The sequence below is a fragment of the Ostrinia furnacalis genome, unplaced genomic scaffold (assembly GCF_004193835.3).
Source record: "Ostrinia furnacalis isolate ACB-3 unplaced genomic scaffold, ASM419383v2 OfSCF2036, whole genome shotgun sequence".
NCBI lineage: Eukaryota > Metazoa > Arthropoda > Insecta > Lepidoptera > Crambidae > Ostrinia > Ostrinia furnacalis.
The window spans coordinates 298,810-314,486 of record NW_021132275.1 but is presented as its reverse complement, the minus strand read 5'-3'; the positions used below and the strand labels follow the sequence as shown (position 1 = coordinate 314,486).

Genomic DNA, 15,677 nt, shown 5'->3' with positions numbered 1-15,677 from the left:
AATTTGAACAAGCCCTAAAACTGTCTTCATTATGCAAACTGGCCATAACTGGTATTTATATTCCAATCTTTTATTTGAATCAGTAGATTGTCATACTGGGCTCTTGAAAATCGCTATTTTACCAAGTCACAATGGCGCCACAACTACATTGCGCCAAAATGTAGCAACAATATGTTTGCAGCCATAGTGTCCCGGTGAAATAAAGACCATAGAGCTGTAGAGTCTGCGCCAAGAGACTCGGGTAATTTTATTAGTAAATCATGATTAAAATCAACTGAATCAAATAGTTTTTAGTATCCAGCATTACTTCACATAACAATCACAGAGATATTTACTCATCACATAGACAAGACATACAGGATGTCCCAAAAAGTAGTGTTAAGCCGAAGCCCAGAGGTAGAGCATCACTAGGGCTATCCAAATCATGTATGTTCCGCGATTTTTGATGGTTTCCGAGTTATGATTGTTTTAAATTTCTGTGCTTAGGCACTTTTTTGGTCACTATGACGGATTTTTTTATTATTATTAGATGAATACTAGGTCTAACTGATTCAGAAGGTTTATATCCTTACCACGAATGTAAACTAAAATAATATCTCGAAAACTATCAAAAGTCACGGTGCCGGTGATTTGGGTCGCCCTTATAATGCTCTACCTCTGGGCTTCGGCTGAACACTACTTTTTGGGACATCCTGTATATTTTGTCAATGTTATTGGCGCGTTATACAATAACGTAAGCACTGGTGTCCTGATAATTTTCATGTCAATTTACTGACTCAATAAAAACTGGACTTAACCCCTCGTAAGGCATAGCAGGCTAACATTTTTATTGTCTCGACCTTAAGACAAGTGTGGTAAGGTTAAAAATATGCTAGCTACATGTTCCTGCTGCCTTACTTGTACAAACGTGATCCATTAGGCGATTTTCACTTACGTGATTGTGAAGTCTTCAATTACTTTAGGATAGGTGTATATTACCGTGGCTTCTGAATGCGAGTCATTGTCATTGTCCATTGGAACACAGGACGCTCCGTCCCCTGGAAGTAAAATAAATAAATATTTCAGGTCGATACATTAATAGCAGAGTAAATACAAATGAGTAAAGCCTGGTCCGTGAGCACGTAGAATCCCGTCCAATGACCCCAAGCTACCCATCCTTATCGCTCGCGCGTAATTATATTGCTGTCGCGACTGTGCGACGCGCGCCCGCAGTGAGTGTGCGGTCATCTTCATAGAAACGCACGGGCGCGGTTTGTTTGTGAGCGCGCCGCATTCGTATATTGGCGCGCTCACATTCAAACCGCGCTCGGTGCGTTTCTATGAAGATGACCTACTCATTTGTATTTACTCTGTTAATAGTGACTAGCGCATTTTGCACTCACCAGTTGGCGCCACTATAGTCTTTTTCACCTAAGATGATCCGTATGACGTTTCGAGTTTGAAAGATTTAGAGATGTCACATAACTAAACCATAGCGATTTATCTATCGATTTTTTTCGAAGAGGTAGTGAAACCTACTTTTAGAGAAATATTTTGTATAGGTGTTATTTAACAAAAAACATGATTTTTTTAATTACAAATATTATTGTAACAATTTTTTATTGATAATATTCAAATTTCATGGTTCGTGTTCAAAAAAACGATTCCTAAAAAGTACTGGTTCTGTTTCTTGAAATTAAAAACTATGAATTTATTTTCAATGCGTTTATTAAAGTCAATAATCGAAAAATATAGTTGATTTTTGTGATGTTTTTAGTAACTAAGTATTCACTGCAATCGATTAATGAACCGCGGAAATAATCGATTTTATTAAACAAGAAATACCCCAGCACTAAATCTATTCCGTTTCACACATTCATGCGTACATTAAATAAAAAATAATTTTACATCGTATTTAATTAAAATATAATCAATAGACTCGGATTTTACTATATATTTCAAGACAAGTAGTTATTTTTTTTTTATTATATTGCTAATAAAATACAAATATTTTTTCAAAAATATTCTGCATAATTATGTAGTATGCGTAATATGGATAACCTTCTTATCCATATTACGCATACTTCTTCTCCTCTTTAATAGTCATACGGATCATCTTACGTGAAAAAGACTATAGCGAGTAAGATACGCTTCCCACGAAGTTTTTTTTTTATGCTAGACAAGTCAGGTATTTGACCGCAATCGCCTGAGATGCAGTCTAGTGGAGAAGAGAGGAGACGAAAAGAGATAAATTTTGATTGAATAACCATTTAGATTTCCATGGAAATCTGGAAATAATGAAATCCGGGCCTAAAGTCCTATCACTAGCTAGTGGCTGAGGCCACAACTGAGGCTGAGACAGTGGCGCCAAATGGGGAGCGCAAATACGGAGGAATATCGAATTAAGGTCCTGTTACTCGCTAGACACGCGACTAGTGAGAGCAAATACGGTAGGTCTCATAAATGGCTGAAATACTTCTTACAGCTAAATAGAATGACTGGCTACCAGGTAAGGAAGAGCCTACATGAATTTGGACTAGTTCATTCAAATCATAGTTTTTTTTTGTTGTGGGCAGGGAATGGGTTAACTTTGAAGTGAACAAGCAAATATGATTTGTAAACAATAGTTGTAAAAGGTAATAGAGCTGGAAACTTACCTCCGTATACCACAATTTTATTCATTTTATTGATAGTCACCTGAAAAATAAGAGAATTGTGTGGATGAATGGAACAACAAAACAGGTTCTGAACAATGTTTTAGCAATATGAATATACCTTTAGAATGCTATTTTTAATACAAACGTGTGAGCAAGAAACCATGCAAGTTTTACAATAGGTTCATTATTCTTAAATTTTATGATTACTCCAATTTTATTATTAAACAACTTAGCTACTATACTTACGGGAGATAGGGCAGTTTCTCTAAATTTCTTAAGGTATAACTTTAACGGTTCAACATAGTTATCAAATCCGAGAGCATTCATGGCGAAGAGAACATCTTCACCGTTTATGGTTTTCCTTTTTTCTACTTGGCATCTGTCACTGGCTTCGCTTGTCACGAATGAGATGAATTCTGATATGCATTCTTGGACACACTCTCTTGCATCCTTGGCGATCTGTGTGGACAAATAACGGTAAGTAAATATAACTTTGGCAGCAGTGGACGTCATTTGGCTGAAACGTACGAACGAACGAAATATAACTTATTTGAAAAATTCTTATTGGATGTTATTTCTTCCAAGATACACACATAGATAAAAAAAAACTTTCAATTGTTACTTTTGGCTGTTATCATGAAATTGAAATGATCAAAGATAAAGAATTAGCTTTTTTTTAATCTAAAATAGCAGTTACGAATTATTAAAATCCAACACAATAGCTCAGACACCAGACACTAATCTAAAAAGGCATCAGTGCAGTGATTTGTTGTACTCAGGCTTCAACAACAGTAGCAGGCTTAATCTATGCTGAAGTGTTGTTTGTGAACATTGTTTTAGAATAAAATCCCTTAAATATTGAATACTAGTTTAGTACCTTTCCATTAGGAGGTATTGCCCTCTTCATAATTTTAACAATATTAGCTATGGGCAGAAAACGATCTTGCTCTCTCAATGGGGCAAGTTTTCCTCCACAATTTGAATCCGAATTGTTTTCTTCTTCTGTAAAAAAACGAAAATAAATAAGGTTAATTAACTCTTACTTTAGACCACCATGTACACTTTAATACGCTGTTTTTAAACTACTTGCCCAATACATCATCAGCGTTAACGACATAAGTTTCTTCTAAGAAGCCGCTGCTGACCAGATCGGTGCCAATTTCGTCGTTTTCCATTATTTATCATCAATATTGTAAAACTTTTAGGTTATGTTTTCAGATCCTTTGTAAAATGTATACCAGTTATTCTTTGCTACAGTAAGATGTACAAAAGCACTGTATTACAACAATGAGTGCAAAATTATATCACAATCTTCGAGAAAATAGTATTTTTGTTTATTTACAATTTACAAACACAACGCAATGCAACTCCAACCAACCAAATCAATCGATTTCAGAATAGTGATGTTCGTTAATCGTTTATACAAACGCCATTTTAATGGATTATGATTTAAGAAAAAATATTTTTTCTCGTATTAAGAATTTCATTCATTTGAAAATTAAAAACATTCTCAATTATTTTTACGTGAAAATATGCGCTTTGGTAAAAAGTTTTTGGAGTAATAATACCGATAAAGCATTAAGATTTCGTGTAGTGATTCTAATTTGACTTTGTAGACAATCTTTAATTAGAAATTCAAAACAGAACGTTGTTTTTTGTTTTGCTTAATAATTTTTGTTAATCTTTTTTATTTTGCTAAATATTTTTTGTTATTTTATTTAATCGTAATCGAGTAATAACTGATGTTTGCTCATCTGTCTGTCTGTTACACATCACTAAAAATTTACGTTTCAGGAATGTATAATGTTGGAACATTTAATTCTTTTTTATCCGATATTTTCCAATCGGCCGACTAATTTAATAAATGGATCCATAAAATTAAATACCTGCACTCATACATTTCAATGCAGAACATAAACTAACGTTTTGTGATAAGGTTATACGAGATTTAGGGGTCACCGATTGGCAAACCTTTGCCAATAATAATCTTTCAGTTTTGCAAATAATTTGCTGACTATCATACAAAATGGGTGTACCAAAGTTCTTCAGGTACACGAGTGAGCGATATCCGTGCCTCAATGAGCTCGTGAAACAATATCAGGTATGTTATTCTTAAATTCTTAAATCTTGATAAGTACTCCATATTTTCCAGTTTTCCTTAATTTACACACAAATTTTGTACACAACAATTTTCACAGATAAATCTTATTTAGTTAATTCCATTTCAGGAATCTTCTCATTTCAGTAAATTATACAAAAGTAATAATTCATCCTTCACTCTATGCCTTCACTTGAAAACCTTTTGATTTCACAACAAATTATTAATTGATGAAACCATTGGCAGCATTAATTCTGATTATATAATATCATTTAGGTATCTATTATAGTAAAAGGTTTAAAGTCACAACTCAGAAATTCCAGTTTTACAATAATAATACAAACATAATTTTTTGCTCATACTTTATTAGGTATTATATCAACACATTTTTGCATAGATACCAGAATTCGACAACATGTATCTGGACATGAACGGAATCATCCACAACTGCTCCCACCCGGATGACTCCAACCCGCACTTCCGGATAACCGAAGAAAAGATATTCCAGGATATATTCCACTATCTCAGTATTCTCTTTCAAATCATCAAGCCAAAGAAACTGTTCTTCATGGCCATTGATGGTGTCGCTCCCAGAGCTAAGATGAACCAACAGAGAGGCAGAAGGTAAGTTAGCAATTAAATATTTGTAAAATGGCCTTTACACTTACAATTCATATTAGATCCAATTCTCTTTTATGTAGGTCTGCTGTTAATCTTCATCTCATATATTGATTTTGGTTGACATGTCCGAAGCTTTACTTATTGATTGTGCAGCCTCAGTCAGTTTTCATTAAAAGACTTGGTAAAGAAATAGTTATTAATGGCTTTTTTTTTTTCAGATTTAGGTCAGCCAGAGAAGCAGAACAATTGGAAGAAAATGCCAAAGCCAAAGGTAAATAACAAAAATAAATTTAAATGAATTATAATAATATAACTAGATTCTAATTAGAATAATTGAGAAAATACATTATTAAAAAACTGAAACATTTGTTTTTTATTTTAGGAGAAGTATTACCAACGGAGAAACGTTTTGACAGTAACTGCATCACTCCTGGCACGGTATTCATGGCTCGGCTACATGAGCAGCTAAGATTCTTCGTAAAAGAGAAGATGTCCACTGACCCGCTGTGGTCTAAAGTGAAAGTCATACTTTCTGGCCATGAGGTAAGACATTTCATATTCTCGTAATACAGAAGGGAGTTATTTCCCAAATTGTTGTGTTTATACTTGTAAGGGCGCCTTCAAATTAGAAGTACGGTGCTAATTTACATATTGTCACTGTTGCAAATTCGTGTTAACAACTATTGAAATAAATTAGTGGCCACATGTTAATTATTGAAGCTCTACAGATGCATTGCTGCAGCGCTTCTATTCAATTCAATTTAAATGACTAGTTATAAATTTTTTTGGCAATAAGCAAATAGCAAGCAAATGGTCGTAGGTCCAATTCCCATCTGAGGCAATATTTTTTCAAGTTTGAAAGGTTTGCCTATTATTTTAATGCTATTTTTTAACAAAAATTTTAAACCGTTTGAATTTAATAAAGCCTCTTTCCCCAGACGCCAGGCGAAGGCGAGCACAAGATAATGGACTACATTCGGTGGTCGCGCTCGCAGCCGGGCTACGATCCCAATACGCGGCACTGCTTGTACGGGCTGGATGCGGATTTGATCATGCTGGGCATGTGCACGCATGAGCCGCACTTCGCGCTGCTTAGGGAGGAGGTAAGACTTTGAAACACGAGAATAATCTAGTTCACGGATATACGAGTACGATTTCACGAGTATACGTGTACAAGTCTCTCCTATTTGAGTACAAGACTATGAGTTCATCAGTATAGGAGTCATGTTCACGAGTATACCAATACGAGTTCACGAGTATACAAGTACGACTTCAAAAGTATACAAGTACAAGTTTACTAGTATATTAGTATGAGTAAAAGTACACAAGTTACAAGTAAAACAGTACGAGTACGAGTTCATGAGTATATGAGTCAGGTTCACAAAATAATATGAGTATACTAGTATAACGTGTTCACCAGATGATATTCTTGGGTATACTATAAATACCTACCCCTACTCTTCCTGGATAGCCATATGGTTTCTACATAATAAAAAAGGACCACCCCCACTCATCCAATAGATGTTGTAAGGGGCGGCGGAGGGACAAAATATGCAAACATCAGGCTCCCAACAAGTCTGGCCAGCAATAATCTGCATGAAACAATAAAGTTTGACTTTTCCTTTGAGACCTTGGTCAGTTTAGACAGCATTTCTATAGTTGATGCCAAGTTTTTCCTTCTTAAATAATTTCTTATCATTGCTAACTAGGATCAAATCCTTCTAGTTCGGAATTTTCTTTTTAGCACTTGCCTTATTCTTTTGAAACTTCTCTAATTTCATATTCAATTTCAGGTAAAATTCGGGAAGACAACTCAACGCGCGACGAGTCCCGAAGAAACAAATTTCTACCTCCTCCACTTATCGTTACTAAGGGAGTACTTAGAGCAAGAGTTTATGTCCATAAAGGATTCGCTTCCCTTTGAGTATGATTTAGAGAAGATCGTAGACGACTGGGTGCTTATGGGGTTCTTAGTCGGAAATGATTTTATACCCCATCTACCTCATATGCACATATCAAATGATGCATTGCCTTTATTGTATAAAACGTATATGAAGGTATTACCTACCTTAGATGGTGAGTTCACACTTTTCTTTGTTTAATAGATTAAAAACATCTGTTCATCAGCACTTTCATATTTATAACATCAGTAAACCATGTTAGCTGTTAAATAATAATAAGTAGTAAAATTACAACAAACCACATTACTCATTGTCTTCATTCTGCTCGCACTTTATCCACCTTATCTGAAATGCACCATATGCTAACGAATTACGGACCACTTCTGCTTGACGCCAAGAATTCAATCGTTACCATTTCTCTCAGTTTGTTCATAAATTATTCTTCTTTATTTCTAGGATATATTAATGAAGCTGGTGACTTGAACCTGCAAAGGTTTGAAATATTTATGCAAGAATTAGCAAAAATAGATAAAGAAAAGTTCAATGTGGTTTACGTCGACCTAAAATTTTTTGAGGCCAAAACTGGTCGGCGGCCCAACGCGCAAGAAAGGAAGCAGGTTGGTTTTATTTAATGGTGTTACATAATAATATATTTTGTGTTATGTTTTTACTACTAAAATCTAATAAGAATCCGGTGAAAAACTTCCTACCTCCTAACTGAACTGACTTATGTAAATGTCTGTATCTCTTCATCTCACTTTCATACATAGATGAGAGACGGGTACATAGAAATTATGAAGTTTGCCAATAGGTGCCAATATACATTGTATTTCCTTGTTTCAGTACAAACCCAACAACGACGAAACATTCAACGTAGATGTTGAAGACATAAAGAACAATAAACCTGACGACGATCTGCAAGCGCTGATCAACGCCACTGAAGATATGGTAAACATATAATCATCATCATCATTTCAGCCATAGGACGTCCACTGCTGAACGTAGGCCTCCCCCAATGATTTCCATGCGCTGGACGCAGGCCTCCCCCAATGTTTTCCATGCTCTGGACGCAGGCTGCTACCAATCGATCAACTTGCAAAACATTGGGGGAGGCCTATGTCTAAAGCACGTAGAATTTTGTCCAATGACCCCAAGCTACCCATCCTTATCGCTCGCGCGTAATTATATTGCTGTCGCGACTGTGCGACGGGCGCCTGCAGTGAGTGTGCGAGCGCGACAGCAACATAATTACGCGCGAGCGATAAAGATGGGTAGCTTGGGGTCATTGGACAAAATTCTACGTGCTCACAGACCAGGCTTTATCAAATTATTACATTCTTCCGTAGGTATACGGACAAAGTCCTGTGTTTAACCCTCAACGCAAAAGGAGGGATGTTTTAAGTGGAGGTGCCAAATAAGTGGTGCGGATCAGCAAAACTTTGTTTTAAATAAATAAATAATAAATAATAATACAATTATTGTTGTATTTTTTCAGTTTTTAGAGGAAGCAGACGAATCAGATGGATACGAAGAAACTAGTGATGGTGATTATTTCTTGATTTAAAACTAAGTCAAAAGAAATTAGTATTTGTGACTTAAAATTGATTAAAACAAAAATTTCATTTTGTTTACAGAGGAGGCCAACATAGAAATGGAGTTCTTATTGCACAAAAAAGATTATTATATGAATAAGTTAGACTATACAAAAGTCACTAAGTAAGTAATCGTTTTGTTTATATCATTGGTATTTTGTAGTGTTGATTCCTTACCGTTTAAGAGAAGCATCATATTTGGTAGTTTATTTTTAATTTCGCAAAAAAACTTTAAATTCTCTCAAGAACTTAGAGTGAGTTCTAGCGTTTACTGAAAAAAACTTTTAGTCCGTCAATTACATTATCAAAAATACTCGACACGTATTTTGATTTTTTTCAAACAAATGATAATTGAAAGAAATACAGCGTTCCAAAGTTATTAAGAAGAAGCCTGTGAGGTCAAGGCGTGCTTAAAAGTGTAGCACTTTGTGACGTCACGCGGAACTTAAACGCGTCATAACTTCGTAAAGATGAACTACACTGAAATGTCCCACCGACGACATTGACAGAAGGGCGCCACCATCTTCGTTCAACTACACGGTTTCCACCGTGGCAAAAGTCGGAATTAGCGATCCGCTATTGACGGTGGCCCACCTGTCAGTGTCAAATAAAGGACAGTTCAGTGTAGTTCCTCTCTAATTGCTTGTTTGATTGACAAATAAAAATATACGTGTCCAATATTTTTTGATAATTAACTGACGGACTAAGTTTTTTTAGGAAACCATTAAAGAATTTTAGAAACTTAATCCTTAATAGCCGCGTATTACAGGGAAGTGTTAGCGGACCAGGCGGAAGGCTACGTTCGAGCCATCCAGTGGAACCTTTGGTACTACTACAAGGGCTGCGCGTCGTGGTGCTGGTACTACCCGCACCACTACGCGCCCTATATCTCCGACATCAAGGGCTTCAGCCACTTGAAGATCGAGTTCGAGAAGGGAGAGCCCTTCAAGCCTTTTGAGCAGGTACGATATACGATGCTTCTCAATATTGTCCGGTGCTATAGGATCCGAAACGCTGCTTACGTAGTTTCGGGTCTCCTTCGCTCATGCTGTCATCTCGCTTTGCGTGAAAGGGATGGCAACATTCGGAACCTCGGATAACGTTTTTCGGAGTAACCCCGCTGGTAATACAGTGGAACCTGTGGTACTACTACAAGGGCTGCGCGTCGTGGTGCTGGTACTACCCGCACCACTACGCGTACGCGCCCTACATCTCCGACATCAAGGGCTTCAGCCACTTGAAGATCGAGTTAGAGAAGGGAGAGCCCTTTAAACCTTTTGAGCAGGTACGATGTGCTTTTTCTTCCTCTTTTTTTCAGTCGTTTAGCTGTTAGCAGAGCGGTCGTGGTCACATTGAAACGTTTACGCCATTTGTAGAGGCGGATACAGCTCTCCGGATAATCTCTCACCATCTCTCCCGGTTGGCAGAATTTTTCTCACAAATATAAGAAAAATTATAGCAAGCGGTGATTGATAGAAACTTCAGGGTTACTCTGAAACGCAGCAACGTAGTTTCGGGTCTCTCTGTCACCGTTGCTCACGCTGCTATCTCGCTTAGCGTGAGAGGGATGGCGACATTTGAAACTTTGGATAACTTCTTATGGTACGATGTACCGTGCTTCTTAAATGTAAGAAAAAATATAGTCTGCAGCAATAGAATCGGCAGGGCTACTCTGAAACGCAGCTTACGTAGTTTTGGGTTTATCTGTCACCGACGCTCATGCTGCCTTCTCGCTTTGCGTAAATGGGACGGCAACATTCGAAACTTCGCATAAATTCGGAGTAATACAGTGGGACCGGTGGTGGTAGGTATCAAGAAACAATGAATTTTATGTCTTAAAAAAGTGATGCTTAAAATTATTATTAAGGTAATAGAGGCGAGGATTCGCTGCTTCTTAGCACTAGCCCATTATTGTCTCGAAACAGCGGTAGATTTAACGAACTTTATGACTTATTTACTTTTGTCTAACCAGCTCCTAGCTGTACTACCGTCGGCCAGCAAGCACTTACTACCCACGCCTTTCCACGAGCTGATGACGGAAGAAGACTCGCCTATACTGCACTACTACCCGGTGCACTTCGAAACCGACCTTAATGGCAAGAAGAACGACTGGGAGGCCGTCGTTCTCATACCGTTTATTGATGAGGTGAGTTTACCAATTTTGAACTTTATTGCCTTATGTTAAGACCCATAAACATTTGTGAAAAAAAACGATGTCTGAAATGTAAAATTCCTGTTCTTTTGGCACTATTCAGCTCTATTCAGTTAGTTTTGCAGAGCAATCGGTCGTTCACCAAATGCTGGCTCGCTTATGTTATGTCGTCCCTCGCATGACTAACTATCCTATCTCAGTCTTTTGGCGATTTGATAACTCAAGTCCTAACGGACTACAAATTTTTTCCTGCTTCCATTGTCTACGATTTTCTCTAACTCACGTATCTGTATGTACCTATTTTCCTCCCACGAGGTCCGTAAAGTATAAACAGAAACTAATTTTAAAATGACCTAACTGAAAACCCGTGGTTTTGAGAAAGTGGAAAAACTGAGATAGGATAGTTAGTCATGCGAGGGACGATGTGTGTAGCAGGCAGCAACCCTGACGAGTAAAATTCAACATTTTGTATATTCAAATAAAACACTTTCTTGCAGACGAATTTGCTATTGGCAATGGCGCCATGCTACGAGAAGCTGACCGAAGAAGAGATAAAGCGGAACACACACGGGCCCATGCTCGTATACAACTGGACGGCGGCCAGTCAGGGTGAGTGCACCATTTGAGTCTTGTATAAGACTCAAATGGTGCATAATAGTGCATAAGTTGGCAAAACATGAGAATTTACATGCTCCTGAATAGGAAATGAGTGGGATTTCTTTGCAAAAAAATCATATTTGCTATGATGATTCATATCTTTTTCTATTCAGTCCAGTCTAATCAAATTTTATCTTAACCATTTTCACTTGGGGTAGGCAATAATTCGTACAATTTCATACTTATGAATGATTGACTCTAGAAATAGCCAGAGCGGAAATAAGAAATCCTATAGTATCTATGTGAAAACCTTATCAACTTAATACTGTTTTAGCATGACCACAGCTATGGCTAATTACTAGTACGCGGGTTTTAATTTGACTGTGAGACTAGGGCCTACGCTAAAACTTACATGAGCACCAGCCGCGCGCGCGAAAACCCGTCCGTGCCACACTGCGCTCATATTGTTTTTCGATACAGACGTGGTGCGGGCGCCCGCGCCAGTTTTAACTTAGGTCACAGAATAATAATAAGTACAGAAGTTTTACTTCTCGAAGGTATTTAAAAAAATGTATGCTAAATGTCATTAATAATATGGTGTAATTTAGCCTGTCTCAAGAGTCAAGCACCATTTTGTTGACAAACGTCAGTGATCGGCACTGCGCCGAGGCTATAGGGCTGACTTCGGTAAAATGATGTGACGAGAGGTGCCAAACTGCGGAAAATGGCGGAGGATATACATGATTTAGCATGAATAGGCTTTTCGCCCAAATTTCAATAATTAGTTAATAATACAGTGTGAGTCACGTTTTAACGTGTACACTTTAGTGTACATATGAAAATAGATGAAACTAGACCTATTTTTATCGACAAAAAAGAGGTCAAAATTTTTTTGAGATTTTTTTTAATTTTTTTATAGAATTTTTTTTCTTCCGATTACTTATTGTAAAGAAAACGTAATAACTTTTAAACTAAGCGGTATATCCTGATAAAATAAAAACAGTAATAATGCTAAATAACAGGCGATACTGAAAAAATACATAAAATACACAAAAAAGGCCAACAAATAATAAAAAATGATACTTTTTGAAAAAAATCTGCTTAAAAATTCGTGTTTTTTTGGTTATTTGATAAATTTCTCCAAAAAATGCCCCTATAACCGGTGGTTTTTATTACTTTGTATTATTCTCTATCGTATTATCTTTGTAAAACCAAAAATCGCATGTCTCTATCCCTATCACAACATTTGCTTAAACATTATCAAACAATCATTGCAAACGTTGTGATAGGAATAGGGACATGCGATTTTTGGNACGGTGCTAATTTACATATTGTCACTGTTGCAAATTCGTGTTAACAACTATTGAAATAAATTAGTGGCCACATGTTAATTATTGAAGCTCTACAGATTCTGATGTGTTTAGCGCTTCTATTCAATTCAATTTAAATGACTAGTTATGAACTTTTTTGGCAATAAGCAAATAGCAATTGAGTGATCGTAGTCGTAGGTCCAATTCCCATCTGAGGCTATATTCTTTCAAGTTTGAAAGGTTTTTTTGTCTATTATTTTAATTTTTAATGCTTTTTTATAACAAAAACTAGCTTTCCGCCCGCGGCTTCGCCCGCGTGGAATTTTGTCTGTCACAGAAAAACTTTATCGCGCGCGTCCCTGTTTCAAAAACCGGGATAAAAACTATCCTATGTTCATTCCCGGGACTCAAACTATCTCTATGCCAAATTTCATCAAAATCGGTTGCGAGGTTTAAGCGGTAAAGCGTAACAGACAGACAGACAGACAGACAAAGTTACTTTCGCATTTATAATATTAAGTTGGGATTTTAAACCGTTTGAATTGAATAAAGCCTCTTTCCCCAGACGCCAGGCGAAGGCGAGCACAAGATAATGGACTACATTCGGTGGTCGCGCTCGCAGCCAGGCTACGATCCTAATACTCGGCACTGCCTGTACGGGCTCGATGCGGATTTGATCATGCTGGGCATGTGCACGCATGAACCGCACTTCGCGCTGCTTAGGGAGGAGGTAAGACACTTTAGTGACGAAATACCATTCCATTTATTCATAATTCACAAGTATACTATACTTACGAGCAAAAGTATGGAATCACCCCTTTGTGTTCCAAGCGATCTTAAGAACTGAATGACTATGTATTGTATGTATCTATGGTATCAATTTTAAGTTTATAATATCTCCTTTAAAATGGTACCATTTTTATTGATCTTCTATTAGTCATTTAGGGATTACNACTTAATATTTCTACTGATATAATCCCTCCAAGTAGGTTAAAAAGTAGGGCTTTACTGAGCTATTAAATAAACTATTAATACTAATTAACACTAACTTAAAACCATTTAATAGCGAAAACTAACTTAAGGTAGAATACAAACAAAATGTTATGAGGGGATAGAGCTTTTTATTTATACAGGGTGTCCCAGAATGGGTGAATCAAACTGCTAGGGGAGGTAGCTCTACTAATGTACTATCTCTAAAAAATATGAAAAAAAAATTAAAGCGCACAAGGAAACAAAATTTCTTTTTTTAAAAGTGAAAATAAATTCGAAACGGACTACTATTCCGGAGGTAGCGGGTTCGATTCCCGCACAGTACAAACATTTGTGTGCATGAACATATTTGTTTGTATTTGGACTGGGTGTTTTTTATGTATAATAAGTATGTATTTAAAAAAAAAAGTTTTTAAGTGTGTTTATATCCGTTGTCTAGTACCCATAGTACAAGCTTTGCTTAGTTTGGGACTAGAAGCGCAGTGTAAAATGTCCAAAGATATTGATTTATATTTTTTTATTTAAATCAGCTTTGCCAAAGTATCTGGCTATAATTGCTGCGTTTGGAGTTTATTTGTACTTTTTTCTTACTAATATTAATTGTACATGATCGCTTCGTTTATCTGTATTTTAAACAAACTTCTGAAAATAATGACTAGATTTCGAGTTTAGAGCACTTTATTTAAAAAAAAATCCGAACTCAATTTTTTTTTTCATATTTTTTTGTTGAGCATTAGTAGAGCTACCTCCCCTAGCAGTTTGATTCACCCATTCTGGGACACCCTGTATCTTATACATAGTAGCTATGTGGTTTCACCATAGTGTTTGAGTTAGGTTCACTCCACTATAATAATATCTGTTATTTGTTGGTAAATAATTACGGAACCGGATTGTCTAGGTCAACAACTATATCGCCCGTATTCACAAACGATGCTTGCTTAAGTGAAGCAGCAAATCGAACGCACAGCGTTGATTAGAGCTCTGTGATTGGTTCGTGTGTCACTCTGTGCGTCCACGCGCACTGTGAGGGCTCATAGTAATGTTTGTGAATTAGGCGTTTGGCTATTATGGATAGTCCTACAGTAAAATAAAAACAGTTGTAAAAATAAACTATACTCATAAGGGCATTGTAATAGTCACTAAAGCCATCGAACTTCTACGCATAGCATTGCAAAACATTATTATTTGCATAAGCCCATAAGTGCACATAATAATATATTGTTAAAAGAAAATGTAATGTATTCAAAATGCATAATCATTTGTGAACAATGGACACTTTAACGTATAACTGAGGATGGATTAGAAATCTCACTGGTCGATTGGAACATCTTCGTCTATTACTTTTTATTGATGAAAAATATTTATTTTTGTATAAAAACTGACTTCATCAAATTTTCGAAATATTTTTCTCCCTTCTATACAGGCTGAAGTTATCTATTAAGTTTTTTTTATTCATAGAATAACCACGGACTCTCTAAATGAGTGAATCTTTTTATTTACACAAAAATCTAAATCACTTTATAGCGATAAGATGTTTCTATTCTTGTCATGTGTGGGGTACAATAAAGTGTACAATCACTATATTGAGGTCGATTCAAGAAGCAAGTCTCAAACTGAAATACACCATTCAAAACAATTTTTCACCATTTTGGGTGCCTTATCTGTGAACCAAACCCAAGACAGGGCTCATTATTGGTCACTAATGCCCGTTTTCAGCATCAATCCATAATTTTTAAGTGATCCTTAAGATAAAAAAAAATCTTTATTTATTTATTATATT

General features: G+C 36.4%; 2 protein-coding genes across 2 annotated transcripts in view; one reads left to right on the top strand and one right to left on the bottom strand.

The window, feature by feature from the left end:
* Positions 1–634: 634 nt before the first annotated feature.
* On the bottom strand, positions 635–4,024 carry Nf-YB (nuclear factor Y-box B). The gene is made up of 5 exons (XM_028306551.1): positions 3,727–4,024; positions 3,514–3,638; positions 2,883–3,095; positions 2,637–2,676; positions 635–1,037 (listed from the first exon to the last, which is right to left on the bottom strand). Exons 1-5 carry the CDS (start codon positions 3,809–3,811, stop codon positions 931–933), a joined length of 570 nt encoding a protein of 189 aa, XP_028162352.1. The 5' UTR covers positions 3,812–4,024; the 3' UTR covers positions 635–930.
* Positions 4,025–4,412: 388 nt separating this feature from the next.
* The window catches only part of pcm (5'-3' exoribonuclease pacman), a 63,197-nt gene continuing 51,932 nt past the window's right edge, over positions 4,413–15,677 (top strand). The window contains exons 1-11 of the mRNA XM_028306538.1: positions 4,413–4,737; positions 5,132–5,358; positions 5,574–5,626; positions 5,738–5,898; positions 6,294–6,458; positions 7,149–7,431; positions 7,713–7,873; positions 8,100–8,204; positions 8,752–8,800; positions 8,891–8,972; positions 9,618–9,810. Coding sequence (XP_028162339.1) covers positions 4,663–4,737; positions 5,132–5,358; positions 5,574–5,626; positions 5,738–5,898; positions 6,294–6,458; positions 7,149–7,431; positions 7,713–7,873; positions 8,100–8,204; positions 8,752–8,800; positions 8,891–8,972; positions 9,618–9,810 — 1,554 coding nt within the window. The 5' untranslated portion in view covers positions 4,413–4,662. The remainder of the gene's footprint in view (positions 4,738–5,131; positions 5,359–5,573; positions 5,627–5,737; positions 5,899–6,293; positions 6,459–7,148; positions 7,432–7,712; positions 7,874–8,099; positions 8,205–8,751; positions 8,801–8,890; positions 8,973–9,617; positions 9,811–15,677) is intronic.